The sequence below is a fragment of the Canis lupus genome, chromosome 7, assembly GCF_003254725.2.
Source record: "Canis lupus dingo isolate Sandy chromosome 7, ASM325472v2, whole genome shotgun sequence".
Taxonomy (NCBI): domain Eukaryota; kingdom Metazoa; phylum Chordata; class Mammalia; order Carnivora; family Canidae; genus Canis; species Canis lupus.
Window position 1 is genome coordinate 16,900,831 of NC_064249.1, and position 15,011 is coordinate 16,915,841.

At 43.2% G+C, this 15,011-nt stretch overlaps 1 protein-coding gene and 1 long non-coding RNA gene across 4 annotated transcripts in view; one reads left to right on the plus strand and one right to left on the minus strand.

Annotated features, from left to right (window-relative positions):
- The window catches only part of RGL1 (ral guanine nucleotide dissociation stimulator like 1), a 250,144-nt gene that overhangs the window by 220,239 nt on the left and 14,894 nt on the right, over positions 1-15,011 (plus strand). For all 3 annotated transcript variants that reach the window (XM_025430066.3, XM_025430063.3, XM_025430065.3), the window contains 5 exons: positions 1,228-1,317; positions 3,147-3,233; positions 4,771-4,803; positions 6,816-6,937; positions 9,437-9,526. In XM_025430066.3, the coding sequence (XP_025285851.1) occupies positions 1,228-1,317; positions 3,147-3,233; positions 4,771-4,803; positions 6,816-6,937; positions 9,437-9,526 (422 nt within the window). The remainder of the gene's footprint in view (positions 1-1,227; positions 1,318-3,146; positions 3,234-4,770; positions 4,804-6,815; positions 6,938-9,436; positions 9,527-15,011) is intronic.
- LOC112648488 (uncharacterized) lies at positions 2,551-5,949 on the minus strand. The gene is made up of 3 exons (XR_003129080.3): positions 5,533-5,949; positions 4,943-5,182; positions 2,551-2,759 (listed from the first exon to the last, which is right to left on the minus strand). It is a non-coding gene; the product is annotated as an uncharacterized LOC112648488 (long non-coding RNA).

A 15,011-nucleotide genomic window follows, 5' to 3' on the forward strand; every position in this document is an offset into this window, starting at 1 on the left:
CAGAGGGATCCACATAGGAAAGGCATGGCCATTTGCTTTCATTCCAGACAGAAGTATTTTCTCACTTCTAGCGAATTCTTAAGAATTTGGGAGAACTCACCACCACCTCACATGGTAAATGGCACTTTCCTTCATCCCCAGGAGAAACTATAGGCAGGAGTCATTAAACAATATTGCTCCTTATCACCCTTTGTAGTAGAGTTAAAATAGATCATGAGTCACGGTGGGTTCTGGACCCAGGTTAAGGCTGATGAATGCTGGAAGATATTGATGCCTCGTTGCCATCGGGAAGGCCAAGTCTGCAAAAGACACACACTCCTGTGTGTGGTCGGGGAAGGTCACATGCTATGGTCACATCATAAATCCCAGCGAGACTGATGGAGGAAGCTACTGGAACGTGTATCCCCCATCCAGATTGTGAAATTTGCCTCCCATTCATATACTTCCTGGAAAATGAGAACTTAACAAGACCCCGAAACCACAGAACCCAACACACTGTGTTCCATCAGCAGGCGGGAGTTTAGTCATCATCGTTGAAGAGTTTGGCAGGAGCAGAGGAAGGGTAGCTGCCCGTCCTCAGGTGCCAGGAGGAAGGATTACCTTGTAGGAGTTCCAAACCTGAGAAAAGCAACCTAGGAGGACCAGGGAGGAAAACGAGGAGAAAAAAGAGGTGACGGTCTGGCTTTCATAGATTAGTGCTGCTGCACAATATTGGACTTCCTCAGAAAACTTCCGGTATAAAAGTTTCATTTAGCTGAGAAATACCACAGAAAGAGTCCCCAGAAAGAGTCCCTTTTTCTCTCCCAGAATGCTGGCACATGTATTTCAGGCCAAGATCAAGAAATCACAAAATGTACTGAGGAAGAGGTCTTCATTTCCAGGGCATGTGATTATTCTGGGTGAAATTTGGGATATATAAAAATTGCCTCCGGTTCTGGGAACTGCTGGCCTCGTATTGACCATTGATTTTTATCACTTAATCAGGGGTTCCCCTTAGAAAGGGGTAGAGGGGACAGGATCATCCGAGGCCACCAGACCTTATTGCAAATAGACCTCTTGCGACGAGCCAGCCAAATGTTTACATAATTGAGCCCAGAGCCTGCTGGAGGCCTCTTGGTTTTGCATGGCATCCAGGCAGTTGTGCAGAGGTTCCGGACCTGACCCTCCATGCCCCTTTGCTTGTTTGTGGTGCCGCTCTCCATCTGTGTGTGTGTTTCTGTTTCTTAGGAAGGAACCTCAAAATTTGCAAACCTGGACAGCAGTGTGAAAGAAAACCAGAAGCGGACTCAGAGGAGGCTTCAGCTCCAGAAGGACATGGTATGTTGGGCCCTCAGTCTTTTCTGAGAACCCAACAGAAAGCAGCCCTGTGTGGGTGGCGGGGCTTCTGCATGGCACTGACACATTCCATCTGCAGGGCACCCCTGCTTCCAAGAACATTCTCCATCCTTCATTTATTCTCAGCAGCCCTGGCAGGTCTATAGGAGACATATCATCACTCCCATTTGATCCAGTGGGAAATCAACACTAACAGTCACAAATCATAGCGTTCTCTGGAATATTCTTTCTTCTAGAGGTAGGGAGCAAAATCTGCAGTAGGGAGACTTCCTTCTCTCTTACTGTCCTCCTCCACGAACTCCTGCCCTTAGGAGCTGCTGCCCCGGGGCCTTGAGACCTCCTGGGAATGCCTACTGAAGTCAACTTTGGGTGCATGGTGGCCTAGGACATGGGTGCTGAGGAAAGGGTGTCTGCTCCCAGGAGGACTTGGTCTATGTACTGGTAGATCTTTTCATTTGTTTGAAAACCTCTGTCCATTTTCCAGCTCCCCATACTAATCCCAAGGACTAACCAAACCTCATTTTTCCATACTCAAAGGACATACCTCCCTCCTTAAGACTGAAAGATAGTTACTATCTTTAGCATTATCTTAAAGGTTTATTTCAAAAATTCTCCTTTTAGCATGGAAGGGGGAAAACCAGAGAGGGGATTAGACCCTGGCAACCTCTATATCTCCTTATCCTTGTTTTGGGAGGATTTTCTCCTTCTTTGGAAGGCTGGACATAAATCACAAATGTTGTTTTTGAATGATAGGACTCTTCTGTGCCATAAAGCTGATAAAACATTTTACAGCATTTCAGACTTTCTTTGGTTGTTCAAAGACAAGTTAAAAATAGCTGCTAAAAAAAAAAGATTATTTTAGTTCAGGATGAGACCTTGTGCACATAACAGAGGAGGACAAACTGCCCCTGAGAGTGAGTCCTCGGGGTGAACCTCTCCAGTCAGCTCTGGGCAAGGAGACAGCCAACCTCACATTGAACAACCTGGGCCTGCCCTGGCTGGGATTCTGTTTACTTCCAGAATTTCCCAAGTGCCTGAATGGAAGTGAGGAGAAGGTATCCATGGCAGCCACTTTTTATTTTCTCTTTAGAAAGGCTAGTACCTCAGTGGCCTTATGGAGAATTGAGATGATCTCAAAGAAAGTTTTATGAAATTAATACCATGTATATACCTGCAGCTGAAGTGATTCAGCCTTCATTTCCAAGGGACAATTTTTAAAAACCAAACTTTTTATTGTGGAGTTACAGGACCACTGAGATCATGATCTGAGCCAAAGACAGTTGCTTAACCAACTGAGCCACCCAAGAGGCCATTTTAATAAGTGACATCCCATGCTCTTGTGGGTCACACTCTTCCTCAGTGTACAGTCACCCACCTTTACCACTGGTGAGGCCGCTCCAAACCACCAGGAGTATCCGCACACTCTGAAAGAGAACAGGCATCGCTTGAAACTGTGTAAGCAAAATATGAATCCTCTCTGAACACTCTTGAACATAACTTGTATGCTCTCCTGGCTTTGAGGCCTGTTTTCCTAACTTTCGAAGTTAGAGATTAGGTGATAACGGAATTCCCATCCTTTTTAACAATTTTAAAAATTTCAGTTGTGGAGGATGACACTAATGGTCTTGAACGGTCCTTCATTTTCTCCAGATGTTGTCAAGGCTTACCTGGCCGTTCAGAGGTTGCTGCTTTCATCTGTGAATGGGATCTTGCCCAGTTTAGCCAGCAGTAGGTACATTTGCTCCAGCGTGGAGGCTATCGAAACCCTTCAACTTTTTCTTAATGTCTGTTTTGCTGTGCTTGCTCCTCAGGGTGTGATGCAGGGAACTGTGCCCTACCTGGGCACCTTCCTGACTGACCTCACCATGCTTGACACGGCTCTTCAGGACTACATTGAGGTGAGTTGTATGCAGGTGGCGACTTGGATGCCCAAGGGAGAAATTGATTTTATCAGTGTCTGTTGAGGGCCCATTATTTACACAGCACTGTGTCAGGTGCTGTGCCAAATACAAGGAAGAGTAACACCAATAGTGGCTCACAAGCCAGTGGAAGCTATATATCAAAGCTGCAGGGACTGTGGAAATACTAGGAATTCAAACAGAAGTGCAGCGAGAGATGAAGGGAGGGTACAGCGAGTTCCATGTGTGGGGGTGGGGAGGGCAGGAGTGATGGGGGTTGGGAGGGCAGGGGGTGGGGAGGGCAGGAGTGAAGGAGTGGGTTTGAGAAAGTCCTAGAGGAGCACTTCGGCAGGTAGGGCTGAGGAGGTGATTCGCCCTAACCGTCTCCTTGGTAGGGTAGAGAGGTGGTCAGATCTGGATATTTAATTACTCTTTCCTTTGTTCATATAGTCACCTGCCCTGAGGCACTCTTGTGCTTTCTCTCCTGTGTGTGTTCTTTCCCTCTCTGTGGGAAGAGAAGTGAAATTTAAGCTATGAGTTAGTAGCTGTAATCAAATATTAAGTGGAGAGGGGCAGCCTGGGTGGCTCAGCGGTTTAGCGCCGCCTTAGGCCCAGGGCATGATCCTGGATACCCCAGATCGAGTCCCACGTCGGGCGCCCTGTATGGAGTCAGCTTCTCCCTCTGCCTGTGTGTCTGTCTATCTCTCTCTGTCATGAATAAATAAATAAAATCTTAAAAAATCTATTAAGTGGAGAGGAAATTTGACATTTGAAATGAGATGTAAGGATTGCTGTATATCTAAGTTTCCGTCACCTCCCTGGCTGTCAACGTGCCATGAGTCTACTTTTCCTCTATGAGAGTTAGCAGGCCTAGTAGCCCTTCTGCATGAACCTACCTCCGAACCTACCTCCAAGCTCATTATAATGTTGTGGGTGTGCTCATGTTTTGCATTTCCCGAGCTCTGTCTTTTCACATCCCCTGTCTCAGCTTATCTCAGGAAACATTCATTAGCACTGGGGAATTTTGCGGGGAGTGACCAATGATTTAGAAGTTAAATTCAGCCTACTGAGAACAGGAGCTGGGGGATGAAGAATTGAAACTTAACTTTTCACAAGGCTATGTAGAAGCCACTTCCCTTTTGATAAACCATTGACAATTTGGTTTCCAGGATGAGTCAATGACCATCTGTTTTTGTTGCTTTTTGGTTAAGAAATAAAGTGGAACATTTACTCGAGCGTTTGCCCTAACTGGCTATGAAATGTACTTGGATTCTGAATCGTAACTTCCTTATCATGACTATTTTAGTTGGTTTTGGACATCTTATAAGAAGGCTGTCCGCCTATCCTGTCCTGTTATAATTAAAATAGTATTTTTCATGAAGCAAATGGTGCTACTCTTCTACATAGCAGCTGTAATTGCAGTGTCATTAATAATTGTGACTTTATCATCCCTCTGACATATTTTTATGAGATGTAGTAAAGGGGCTGTATTTCAAAGTAGCTTGGTTTGACACTATTTATTAATTTTTCATTTCAGGGTGGGCTGATAAACTTTGAGAAAAGGAGAAGGGTAAGTAGAGGCCTTGGCTGTAGTGTTCCATTTTATTTCACCTGAGCATGAAAAAAAAAAAAAAATGAAGCAAGGACTTAGGCTTTTTTTATAGAGGCAAAAAAAGAAAAAAAAGAATTGACATTTATCAAGCACTTACATGCAATTGTGCCTTGTGCAATCCTGTGTACTTCTCCTCCAGAGTGCCATGAAATAGTTTTTATCTACCTCGATTCCCAGGTATGGAAACTTGCCCCGAGAGAGACAGGATAACGGGACTGAGGGTTGCCTGGTAGTGGAGCAGGGATGAGATTTGTCCTGCTGCTGCAAAGCCCACATTTCTTTCCTCACCCCTCCTCTTCTCTTCCTTGTAGTCAGCCTCGGCAACACCAGGTTCATCCTATGGAGGAATAGGGGTTTTGAAAGAGTAAATGACATATGGAAGAGTTAGTAAAGATGATGAAGAGTTAATAAAGATGGAGAGGAAAGGGTGTTCACTGTTATATGTGGATAATTCCTTTCCTGTCAGCATGGGAAGGTGTTCTCTTTTGGTGTTCTGAATTTTTCTGTGGTGAGGACAGTGGATGGTTTTGCACAGCACAAAAAGAGAAAACAGAGCTTTGAAATTTTGCTATAGTTTTAGTGTAAAAATGGTGTGTTTCAATAGGTACTTAAATGATACAAAGGAAACTTAATGAGCAAAGGAATGCCTGCACCCCATAGCACTCAAGAGTAAGGAACCTTACTCACTCATTCACTCTTTCATTCCTCAAATATTGATGGCATGCCTCACATGGGCTAAGCACTCTGATAGGTTTGAGAATCGCTGTAGAGAAAGCCTGGTGTTCCCTGCCCTCAGAAACGTCACAGTCCAGGAGGAAGGTAGGCAAGTACAGCTGATAAGGCCTGCTGAGCAGAAGTAGTGAGTATCACAGGAAGATGTAGGAGGGGAATCTAACCCCAATTTGTGGGGTCAGGGAAACTTCCAGGAGGAAATGACAATTGAGTTAAAACCAAAACTTTGGGAACCAATCAAACTGAGCTCGTTAGTAGCAAGATATGCTAACATAGACAAATACTTTCTTCTCTAGCATGATGATAGATATTTCTTGAGGATATTGAGACCAAGAGCTGAAGTCATTGGATGGGAAGGTGATGCCCATAGAACCTGCCCATTGTTGAGTTTCTTCTGTCATGTCCTGTGATGATGAAACAAATTCACTCATTGGCCTCCAGAGTTTTACCCATCTTTGTCCTTTAACTTCAGAATAATCCTGGCTGGTACTCTCTTTCCTTTTAAGACTTTGGGAAAATTTGAGTATAAAACCTAAAGCTAAAGCTTACACTCTTTGCTGCCTTAAAAAAAAACTTTATTGAAACATCTAAAGAAGTATAAATAATTTTGGACATAATTATGTACTTGCTTCTCTCATGAGCCTTAAAAGATTTAGTTACAGGATTTACTGGAGTTGTAAAAACCCAAGGATTCGGGAAATCCAAACATTCAAGTTTATGAGGCCCTAGAATGCTTACATATTCATCTCTACCAAAACTTATTTACTGCGGGGTCAGGATTGAAGAAGATGAGGATGGGGCACTTCAGAGCTTCCTGACTTACAGTAATTTTTTTCTTTATCTTTTAGGAAATAGAAATGGAAATTTAAAATATACCTTAGAAGTATGCAGCTTTAAAAAAAATAAATTTTCTATCCCTAGAATGAAAACATAAAAAAGGAAGCCACTGTGGCTTTCGATAATAACTAGTTTGGGTTGCTCTGCTAGCCTGTTTTTGGTCATATAAATTGCTTTTTCAAGGAGAAGGGAGGATTGACAAGCATACAAAGACCTCAGAGATTCAGAGTTAGAATTGTTAAGTTATTCAGTTCTTTTATTTCTAAGAAAGACAGTACTTCGAGTCCTCCTCATTGGTTTTTGCCATTGTTTATTTTAATTGTGTTGTGTCTTCATACTGAAAAAAGATACATTTGGTTGGCCTTATTATTTACTCTCTTTTGGTGTTCTGTCTGCTGTAGGAATTTGAAGTGATTGCCCAGATAAAGCTCTTGCAGTCTGCCTGCAACAGCTATTGTATGACACCAGACCCAAAGTTCATCCAGTGGTTCCAGAGGCAGCAGCTTCTAACAGAGGAGGAGAGGTAGGTCCACATATTGCCCATCAGGGTGGAGCTATGGTGTTGGAGAGAGGAACACTATCTCCTTTTCCTTATTTGGCCATTTATTCAGCAGCTATTTAGTGAGAAGCTACTAGATTCTAGATCCTCAGTTTTCAAAGGGTAATGGTATAGCAGGAAAGGCTGAATTGATGGCATCAGAAGATGTGCTTTCAGATTCTTGCTCTACCATTTATTGATCTTTAAAATCTTGAGCAAGTCACATATTACATATTCTTCATTATCTTCAGGATACTCTCTATAAAATGTTTGTGAGGATCAAATGAAGTCCTATTTGGAAAAGCATTGTTTAAGTGCTGATCACCATCCTCATCGTCACCACCACCACTACCACCCCATCGTCACCACGTTTGTCATTTTTGTTAATTGGTACCAATTTCCAAGGAGCTTGCATTTGGGAGGGAGAGACAGACTCATGAAGAATTGAAATATGGGGGGGTGGGGCAGGTAACTAAAGTGCTATAGGATCTATAGGCAGAAACAATTTGGCCAAGGACGGGGGAAGTAGGGAAGATAATCAGTAAGGTGTGAACGTTTGGGTTAGGCTGCAAAGGAGAAACAGGATTTCACCAGGAGAACTGGAGAAGAACATTCCAGACAGAGGGAAGAACATGAACAACAGCTTGGTGGCTTGAAGTGGTTGGCATCTGGAAGAACAGAACTCTGTTGTGGATGGGACAGATTTCAAAATCATGATTGACAAGCAAGCAAAAGTACATTAACTCCAGTGCCTTGAATGTCCGCCCAGAAGGGACGTAGTCTGTCCCATGGTCCAGCAGATTAGAGTCTACAGACCATATCCAGCCCACCACATGTTTTATATTTTTAAATGGTTGGAAAAAAAAAAAAGAGGATTGTAACATGGAACAGTTATTTGACATTCAAGTTTTAGAATCCATAAATAAAGTTTTATTGGAATACAGCCCATTCATTTACATCTTATTTATGGTTGCTTTCATGCTTTAAAGACAGTTAAGTAGTTGGAAGAGAGACCATATAGCCTGCAAAGCCTAAAATATTTGCCATCTGGTCCTTTACAGAAAATATTTGCTAACCCCTGCCATAGACCAGGGGATTTCCTTGAAAGTTTATCATCAGGGAGAGCAAAATTGACAGCAAAATACGAATTTTGCCAATGAGGAAATTGAGATTCAGAGAGTAACTGAACTAGTTAGTGATAGAATTTAGTCTTCTTGACTCTACAATCTAAGCTCTCAAGGCTGTTGTATAATGTGGGGGCAAATCATATAACCTCTGTAAGCCTCAGTTCCCTCAGAAGATAGATGATTTCAGAGCTCTTTTTTTAAATCCCAGAGTAGATTGGTCCTATTACATTAAAACAAAACCTGTGTTTTAGTACTCATTAGTTGGTAAAAATTTTTATCTTTACCATGTAGAAAATAAAGCAGTTACTGCCTCACCTTACATTTCTGGTCTGATGATCGGTTTCTATGAGTTAACTTTCTCTCTAGATGTACATCCTTCTCACAAATGGGACATGCATACCATGGCTGGTGTTCGGAATCAGAGAGTCTAGGCTCACAGTATTAGCTGTAATAATTAAAATTTTGTTAATTGTAAAAATTGACTTTTTAATGGTTAGAGGAATCTTGCTAAATATATCCCATTTTTTTCTTCCTATTTACCACCACCTCTAGAGCTTAAGTTAATATTTGGAAAATTCCTTTATCAATGAATACCCACACATGAGCAAACACCTGGACATAGCTTTAGATTAAAAAAAAAAAGTACACATAATTAACAGCTTAAGCTATTAGTCAACACACTTACCCTTCCACACCTACCCAGAGCCAAATACATCTATTAGTTAGAGTTATGAGCTTTCATAAAAGACATTTCAAGTCAGCTCTAAATCCCTCTTGTGCTTATGGAAGTTATTTCTGCCTGGCAGGTAGATGTCTGAACTTGGAGCATTTTAAATTTAGGATGTTTTGGCAATTAAAAATCCTATTCAAATATCTTTACCAATAATATAACTGCCTATGTCTGTTCACTCAAGATTAAACAGTTTGCAAAAGTCTCTTCTTTCATTTCTCCTAGATAGGAAGTTGAGCACATGTGCCCCCCACACACAGAGTAATGAAGGGAGGTAGCAGACAAGAAATCATTCTCTCCCTGGCTTAGTAGTGGGATGAGAATGATCAGGAAACAGAGTGGAGTCGGCCTTTGATGCTGCCAAAGTGCACAAATCCCTCTTTTGAGGCATGTGGCACCAAAGGGTCTCCGTCTGGGGATTAGAGCAGGGGGCACATGTGTAAATTTGTAGAATCTGGTCATTCAGTCCATCCGCTCTGACGCTGGTGGTGGAACAACATGGTATATACATCTTTACTCTTTTAATGATCAGAGACTTCCTCTAAAACAAAATCGGCAAATCGTGTGAATTTCAGCCTGTTCTTCATTCTCAAGCTCTGACCTCACGAGCTCCCTCCTCTTCCCCAGCTATGCCCTGTCCTGTGAGATCGAAGCAGCTGCTGATGCCAGCGCCACCTCGCCCAAGCCGCGCAAGAGCATGGTGAAGAGGCTCAGTCTGTGAGTGTCGCCCGGGGATCTTGGGGCCCGAGAGTCAGAGAGAGGAAGGGTATTTAATACCGAGGCCCTGAGCCAGGACAAAAGTGAAGAGCAGTTCCCTCCCTGATTGAGGGGTTGACCTTCTGTCGTGAACTTTCTGAATCTCTTCCTCCTTCTGCACTGTTCTCTCTGGTACAAAGCACCATCATCTCCCAGCCTGGACCGGCTCTCCCAACGGCCGTATCGGCTTTGGCCCCAGCCTTGCCTCAACAGCGCATTCTCCACCAAATAGTCTGGTAACCTCTTAAAACGTTCACCAGATTATACCACTTCCTTGCTTAAAAAAGCCTCTCATGGTTTTTTTTTTTTTTAATATTTCATTTATTTATTCATGAGAGATGCAGAGAGAGAAGCAGAGATACAGGCAGAGGGAGAAGCAGGCTCCATGCGGGGAGCCTGATGCAGGACTCAATCCTGGGACCGTGGGATCACGCCTGGAGCCAAAGGCAGATGCTCAACCACTGAGCCACCCAGGCGTCCCCCTTTAATGGTTTTATTTGAAAATAGCACCCAGACTCCTTAGCCTTGCTTAGGAGGACTTTCATGACCTTCCTGCAGTCTTCTTGGCCACCTTCCCCTCAATGCAGCCTTCCCCCTTGTTCACCGGAATCCAGCCATGCCAATCTTGCAGCCATCCACCAACTGCCCCAGGCTTGCTCCTGCTTCAGGGCCTTTGCACATGATGTTTCTTTGGCCTGGCATGCTCGTTCTCTGTGGCTGGCTCCTTCAGATGCAGGCAACAGTGTTACATCCTGAGAAAGCACCCTCTCTGATGCTTGCTTGCTTGTTTGTTTGTTTGTTTGTTTGTTTTTATTTTTTTTCTCTCTCTGATGCTTCTGCCCACCCCTATCCCTCTCAGTCATACTGGCTCTTTCCTACAGTGGAACATACGCATGGCTGTGTGCCCTACTCAGTGCCAGGCGGGCAAGACACTCCACAGCTAACTTCATGATACCTGTCTCCCTTTGAGTGAAAGCAGGAGTCCTTACAGTGGCCCTCAGGACTCTTCAGGACCTGCAGTGTTGTCCCAGCCCTGCCTGCCCATCCCATACCTGTCTGTCCTGATCTTTCCCGGCTCACTATACTCTGCATTCCAGCCACCCAGACCTCTCCCAATATGCTAGGCGTGCCATTTCTTCTGCTTAGAGCACTGTTCCCCAGATAGCCAAATGACTCACTCCTCACTCCCTTCAGAGGTTTGTTGAAATGTCACCTTCTCAGTGAGCCTTCCCCTGACCACCTTATTTAATACCATAACATATCCACCTTACCTGCCCATGGCACCCTCTCTCACCTGCACCTGCTTTGAATTTCTCCATTGCCTTTACCTCCACCTGACATACTGTAGGTTGTGTGTATCTGTTTATTATCTAGAATGCAGACTCCACGAAGGCAGGTGTGTACATCTGTTTTTTATTCATTGCTATATCCCCAAAACCTACAGTTTATCTATGCCTGGCACACAGTAGATAATTAATATTTATCAAAAGAATAAATCGGGCCATGTGCCAACACCATTTTAAGAACAACACACCTCATCCAATCCACAAAATAGCCTAAGTGGTAGGTCCTACTGTTATACCAACTTTATAAACCAGGAAAGTAAGGCACAGAGAGGGGAACCAGTGTGTTAGTTATTGGAAGATCTGGATTCAAACCCAGGGTTTGGCCATGGAGCCAAACTTGTAACCTTCTTGCCATATTGCCTGTGGGAAAAATACTTCCTGAGGGAGAGAGGAAGGAAAGATTGGAGCAGTAGGTAAACAGTGGAGGAGGGAGAAGAGAAGGGAGGGACAGGGTGCAGAGGGTGGGAGGGAAGAATGAGAAACTGGTAGCTTAATAAGAACCTGTGCTTTCACGGTAGCCATTTTTACAGAAGAGCCTCAAGGGGCCGAGTCTATGTCACCAAGTTGATCTCTTAGACATTAGACTCTGAGGGACATCAGACTAATGAACCCAATGAAGGCTTCAAGAAGTCAGTGCAAGGAAGCAAGGATTGTCATTTGATTAGTCAATTTGCTCTTCCCTTTGAAGACCTGTTCCTGTGTCTGATCTTTTGGGTGTCCCAGTGGGTGTTGGCCAGGGACAAGCAAGCACAGTGATTAGGGAATATTGAACAGGTTTTTGTAGCAGGGTAGCTTGGGAGCCATACTGACCTAATAGACCCCAACTCCACCACTTATCTGCTCTGTGAACTTATGTGTCTGTGTCATCGTTTGTGAGAAAGAGACCGTCATGTCCATCTCAATGGGTTGTTTTAGGACTGGTGGGGTTGTCACACTCCTCAAATGCTGCCTCACTCTCAGAGGGTACCTGGAAAGCTACCATTATTTTTTTAAGAAACAACTTTCTGCTACTGTCTTTTTGAATCTTTTTTTGGGGGGGGGGGTCAGGATTCTGACTGTTTCTGTGGGTTTTTGATGCTTTCCAGCACTGTCTATCTACCTACCTCAGTGAGTCACAGTGGGACATAGAAGCAGGCGTGGCACATGAACTTGGATATTGCCATATTCCCCGATGTGACATATGAAAGTCCTTACTGGGTGTGATGGCATGATGTCCCACTTATAGAAGCAGCTTGGGGGATCCCTGGGTGGCGCAGCGGTTTGGCGCCTGCCTTTGGCCCAGGGCGTGATCCTGGAGACCCGGGATCGAATCCCACATCGGGCTCCTGGTGCATGGAGCCTGCTTCTCCCTCTGCCTGTGTCTCTGCCTCTCTTTCTCTCTGTGTGACTATCATAAATAAATAAAAATTAAAAAAAAAAAAAAAAGAAGCAGCTTGGGCTTCCACCTGATTTCAGGTGACATGTGAAGATGACTTTGGGCCGTGTGATTGTATAGAAAGCATTTTAAAGGTAATCTTGATCTCTTGCCAGACCTCTCTCTGTTTAGATGCCTAACTGGGCCCTCCTGAACTCTAGATTTATGAGCTTGTAGATTGACTCCTATAGAATTTTCCATAGTATCTTGCTATCTTTTCTCATTGCAATCATGGAGGAGAATGATCTCTCTTTTGAGATAACCCCAGGGCCTGACCAAGTCTTGTGAGCTGCTAAGATTGGTACCTACACAGGGACTCAGGCTCCCTGACAAGGTAGTCAAGGAATGCCAGGCCTCTTGGTGGTCCTCTGCATCAGAAATAATTAGAAATTTCTGGACCTGCTATGACAGTCAGAGGTCTGCACAGGTAGATCCAATCCTAAGTGCTAGTATTTTTGCTCTCTTGCTTTTCCTTCCCCATCCGTAGGCAGTAGCCACTGCAGACACATTTTTACGTAACTACTTCCCACTACCTTCTCCAGCGTAGCTGTCCATATGTATTGTGCTGGGGACTCTAGCACCCCTGGGTCCTCTTTCTGCACCAACTCTGGCATGTGAATGAAGGTACGTTCACATGAAATCAGGAGAAGCAGAATTGTCACGGTGCAGTGTCCTGCATAAAGTGGGTAGACATCAAATACATGTCTCCTTGGTGAAATCTTGCCAAGATGCTTGAGTTTAACCTTTGGTGTCTCCAGTTGAGTTTGAACATTTATCATGAATAAAACAGGCCACATTGCCACTCATCATATTTCTTGTACATATAAGGGAGTTTGTATACCTGTCGATTCCCAAAATGTTTTGTGATCTTGGCATTTTAAAAAATGTGTAAAATGTACTTTCTGCCCTCCTCACATTTAATGACCCATTTTCCAAAGAGTCTGGAAAGAATTTGGGGGGCCTTAGTGGAAGGTGTGCTTGGTCTGAAGGTTGGAGATGCCTACTATTGCGCCAGAATTAACCTTTACAAAGCAGAATTGACCTCAGAGATTTATACAAATGGAAGAACCTTTTTTATTTACCCTTTGAACAATTTCATTCTAAGCCAGACTCTCAGAAGATGGGCCGAGGACCACAGTGAGTCCACAGCCTTCAAAGGTCTTCTCCTCATAATTCATGGAGGAGTACAACAGCGGCGTCATTTTTTCTCCTGTGAATTGTGATCAGAGTTTAGCTCTTTCCCCTTTGGCCCAGTAGTGCTTGGAGGTCCCAGAAAGGAGACAACATAGAAAACGGGGCAAGAGGTGGTGGGGTAGAGATGAAGCAGAACAAAGATGTGCTTCAGGTCTTAGAATTTGATCATGTAATTCCTGAAATAGTTAATGAAAAATGAAGCTACTTTTCTACTATTGTTTCTACTGTTGTTTTATACAGTCAGTGCTTTGTTTGGGGTTGGCTGCATTTGCTAATTTCTTTACATGCCTTTCCTTCTTGCCTCTTATCTCTCCCTCCTTTTACTCCTTTCCATGTCATCTATTAATGTAAACCCTCTCCGTCTCTGTCTGAGAACATCTTTATTTGGTGCTCACTCTCCGAATTCTGTTAGCTGGGTATAGAATTCAAGGAGGAGGGCAGCCCAGGTGGCTCAGCGGTTTAGCACCACCTTCAGCCCAGGGCATGATCCTGGAGACCCGGGATTGAGTCCCGCGTCAGGCTCCCTGCATGGAGCCTGCTTCTCCCTCTGCTTGTGTCTCTGCCTCACTCTGTGTGTCTCTCATGATAAATAAAATCTTAATAAAATAAAAAGGATTCAAGGAGGACCATTCATTTCACTCAGCACTTTGAAGACATTATTCCCTCTCTTCTGACTTCTGTTGTTGTTTTTGAGATGTCTGGTATTTGTTTACTTACTATTCCTTTGTATTATGCCCCCCCCTTGTTGCTTTTAAGAACTACTTTTGTCTGATATACCATTAGATAGTTAAAGTGAGGATTGAGTCTTATTTATTCTATTCAAGACATACTTCTTGGGTCTGAGGATTCATTAGTTCTGGAATCTTCTCAGATAAGGTCACTCTTCCATTCTCCCAATTGTCTTCTCTTCTTACACATATGTCAGCATTTCTTATTCCAGTCTCCATGCCTTTTGTTAACCTTTCTTATTTCTGTGTCTCTATATTTTGATGCTGATTTCTGAAGATTTTCATCAGATCTGTCATCTTGTTCCAATTTTTCTCTTCAACGTTTATTTAATCTTTCCACCAAGTTTCATTTAAGTCACTATATTTTTCACTCTAGAAGTGAATTTTATTTTTCAAATTGTCTTCCTGTTCTTTTGTCAGGATCTTGTTCTTAACTCTTGTTTTCAATTTCTTTTCTTATGTCTTTAATATCTTAAGCATATTTATTTTATACCCTGGCCCATGGTAGACACTCAAATATTTGTCAAATTAATGACTAAATTATTAGGGTTTTTTTTCTGACAAGTCTTGTAGGTCAGAAGTTCTGAAGTCCTCAGGAGTCTAAACCTCCTGTTTGTTACGCTTGTTTGACTCTCTTTGTGTGGAATATTTCCTTAGGTGTATTTTGTAATTTTGTATTATGAACTCATCCTTATCAGAAAATCCTCTTCATCCTGATTTGAAGGTATATTCCTCCAGAAAGATTTTCTTTTTCTAATTCTAGT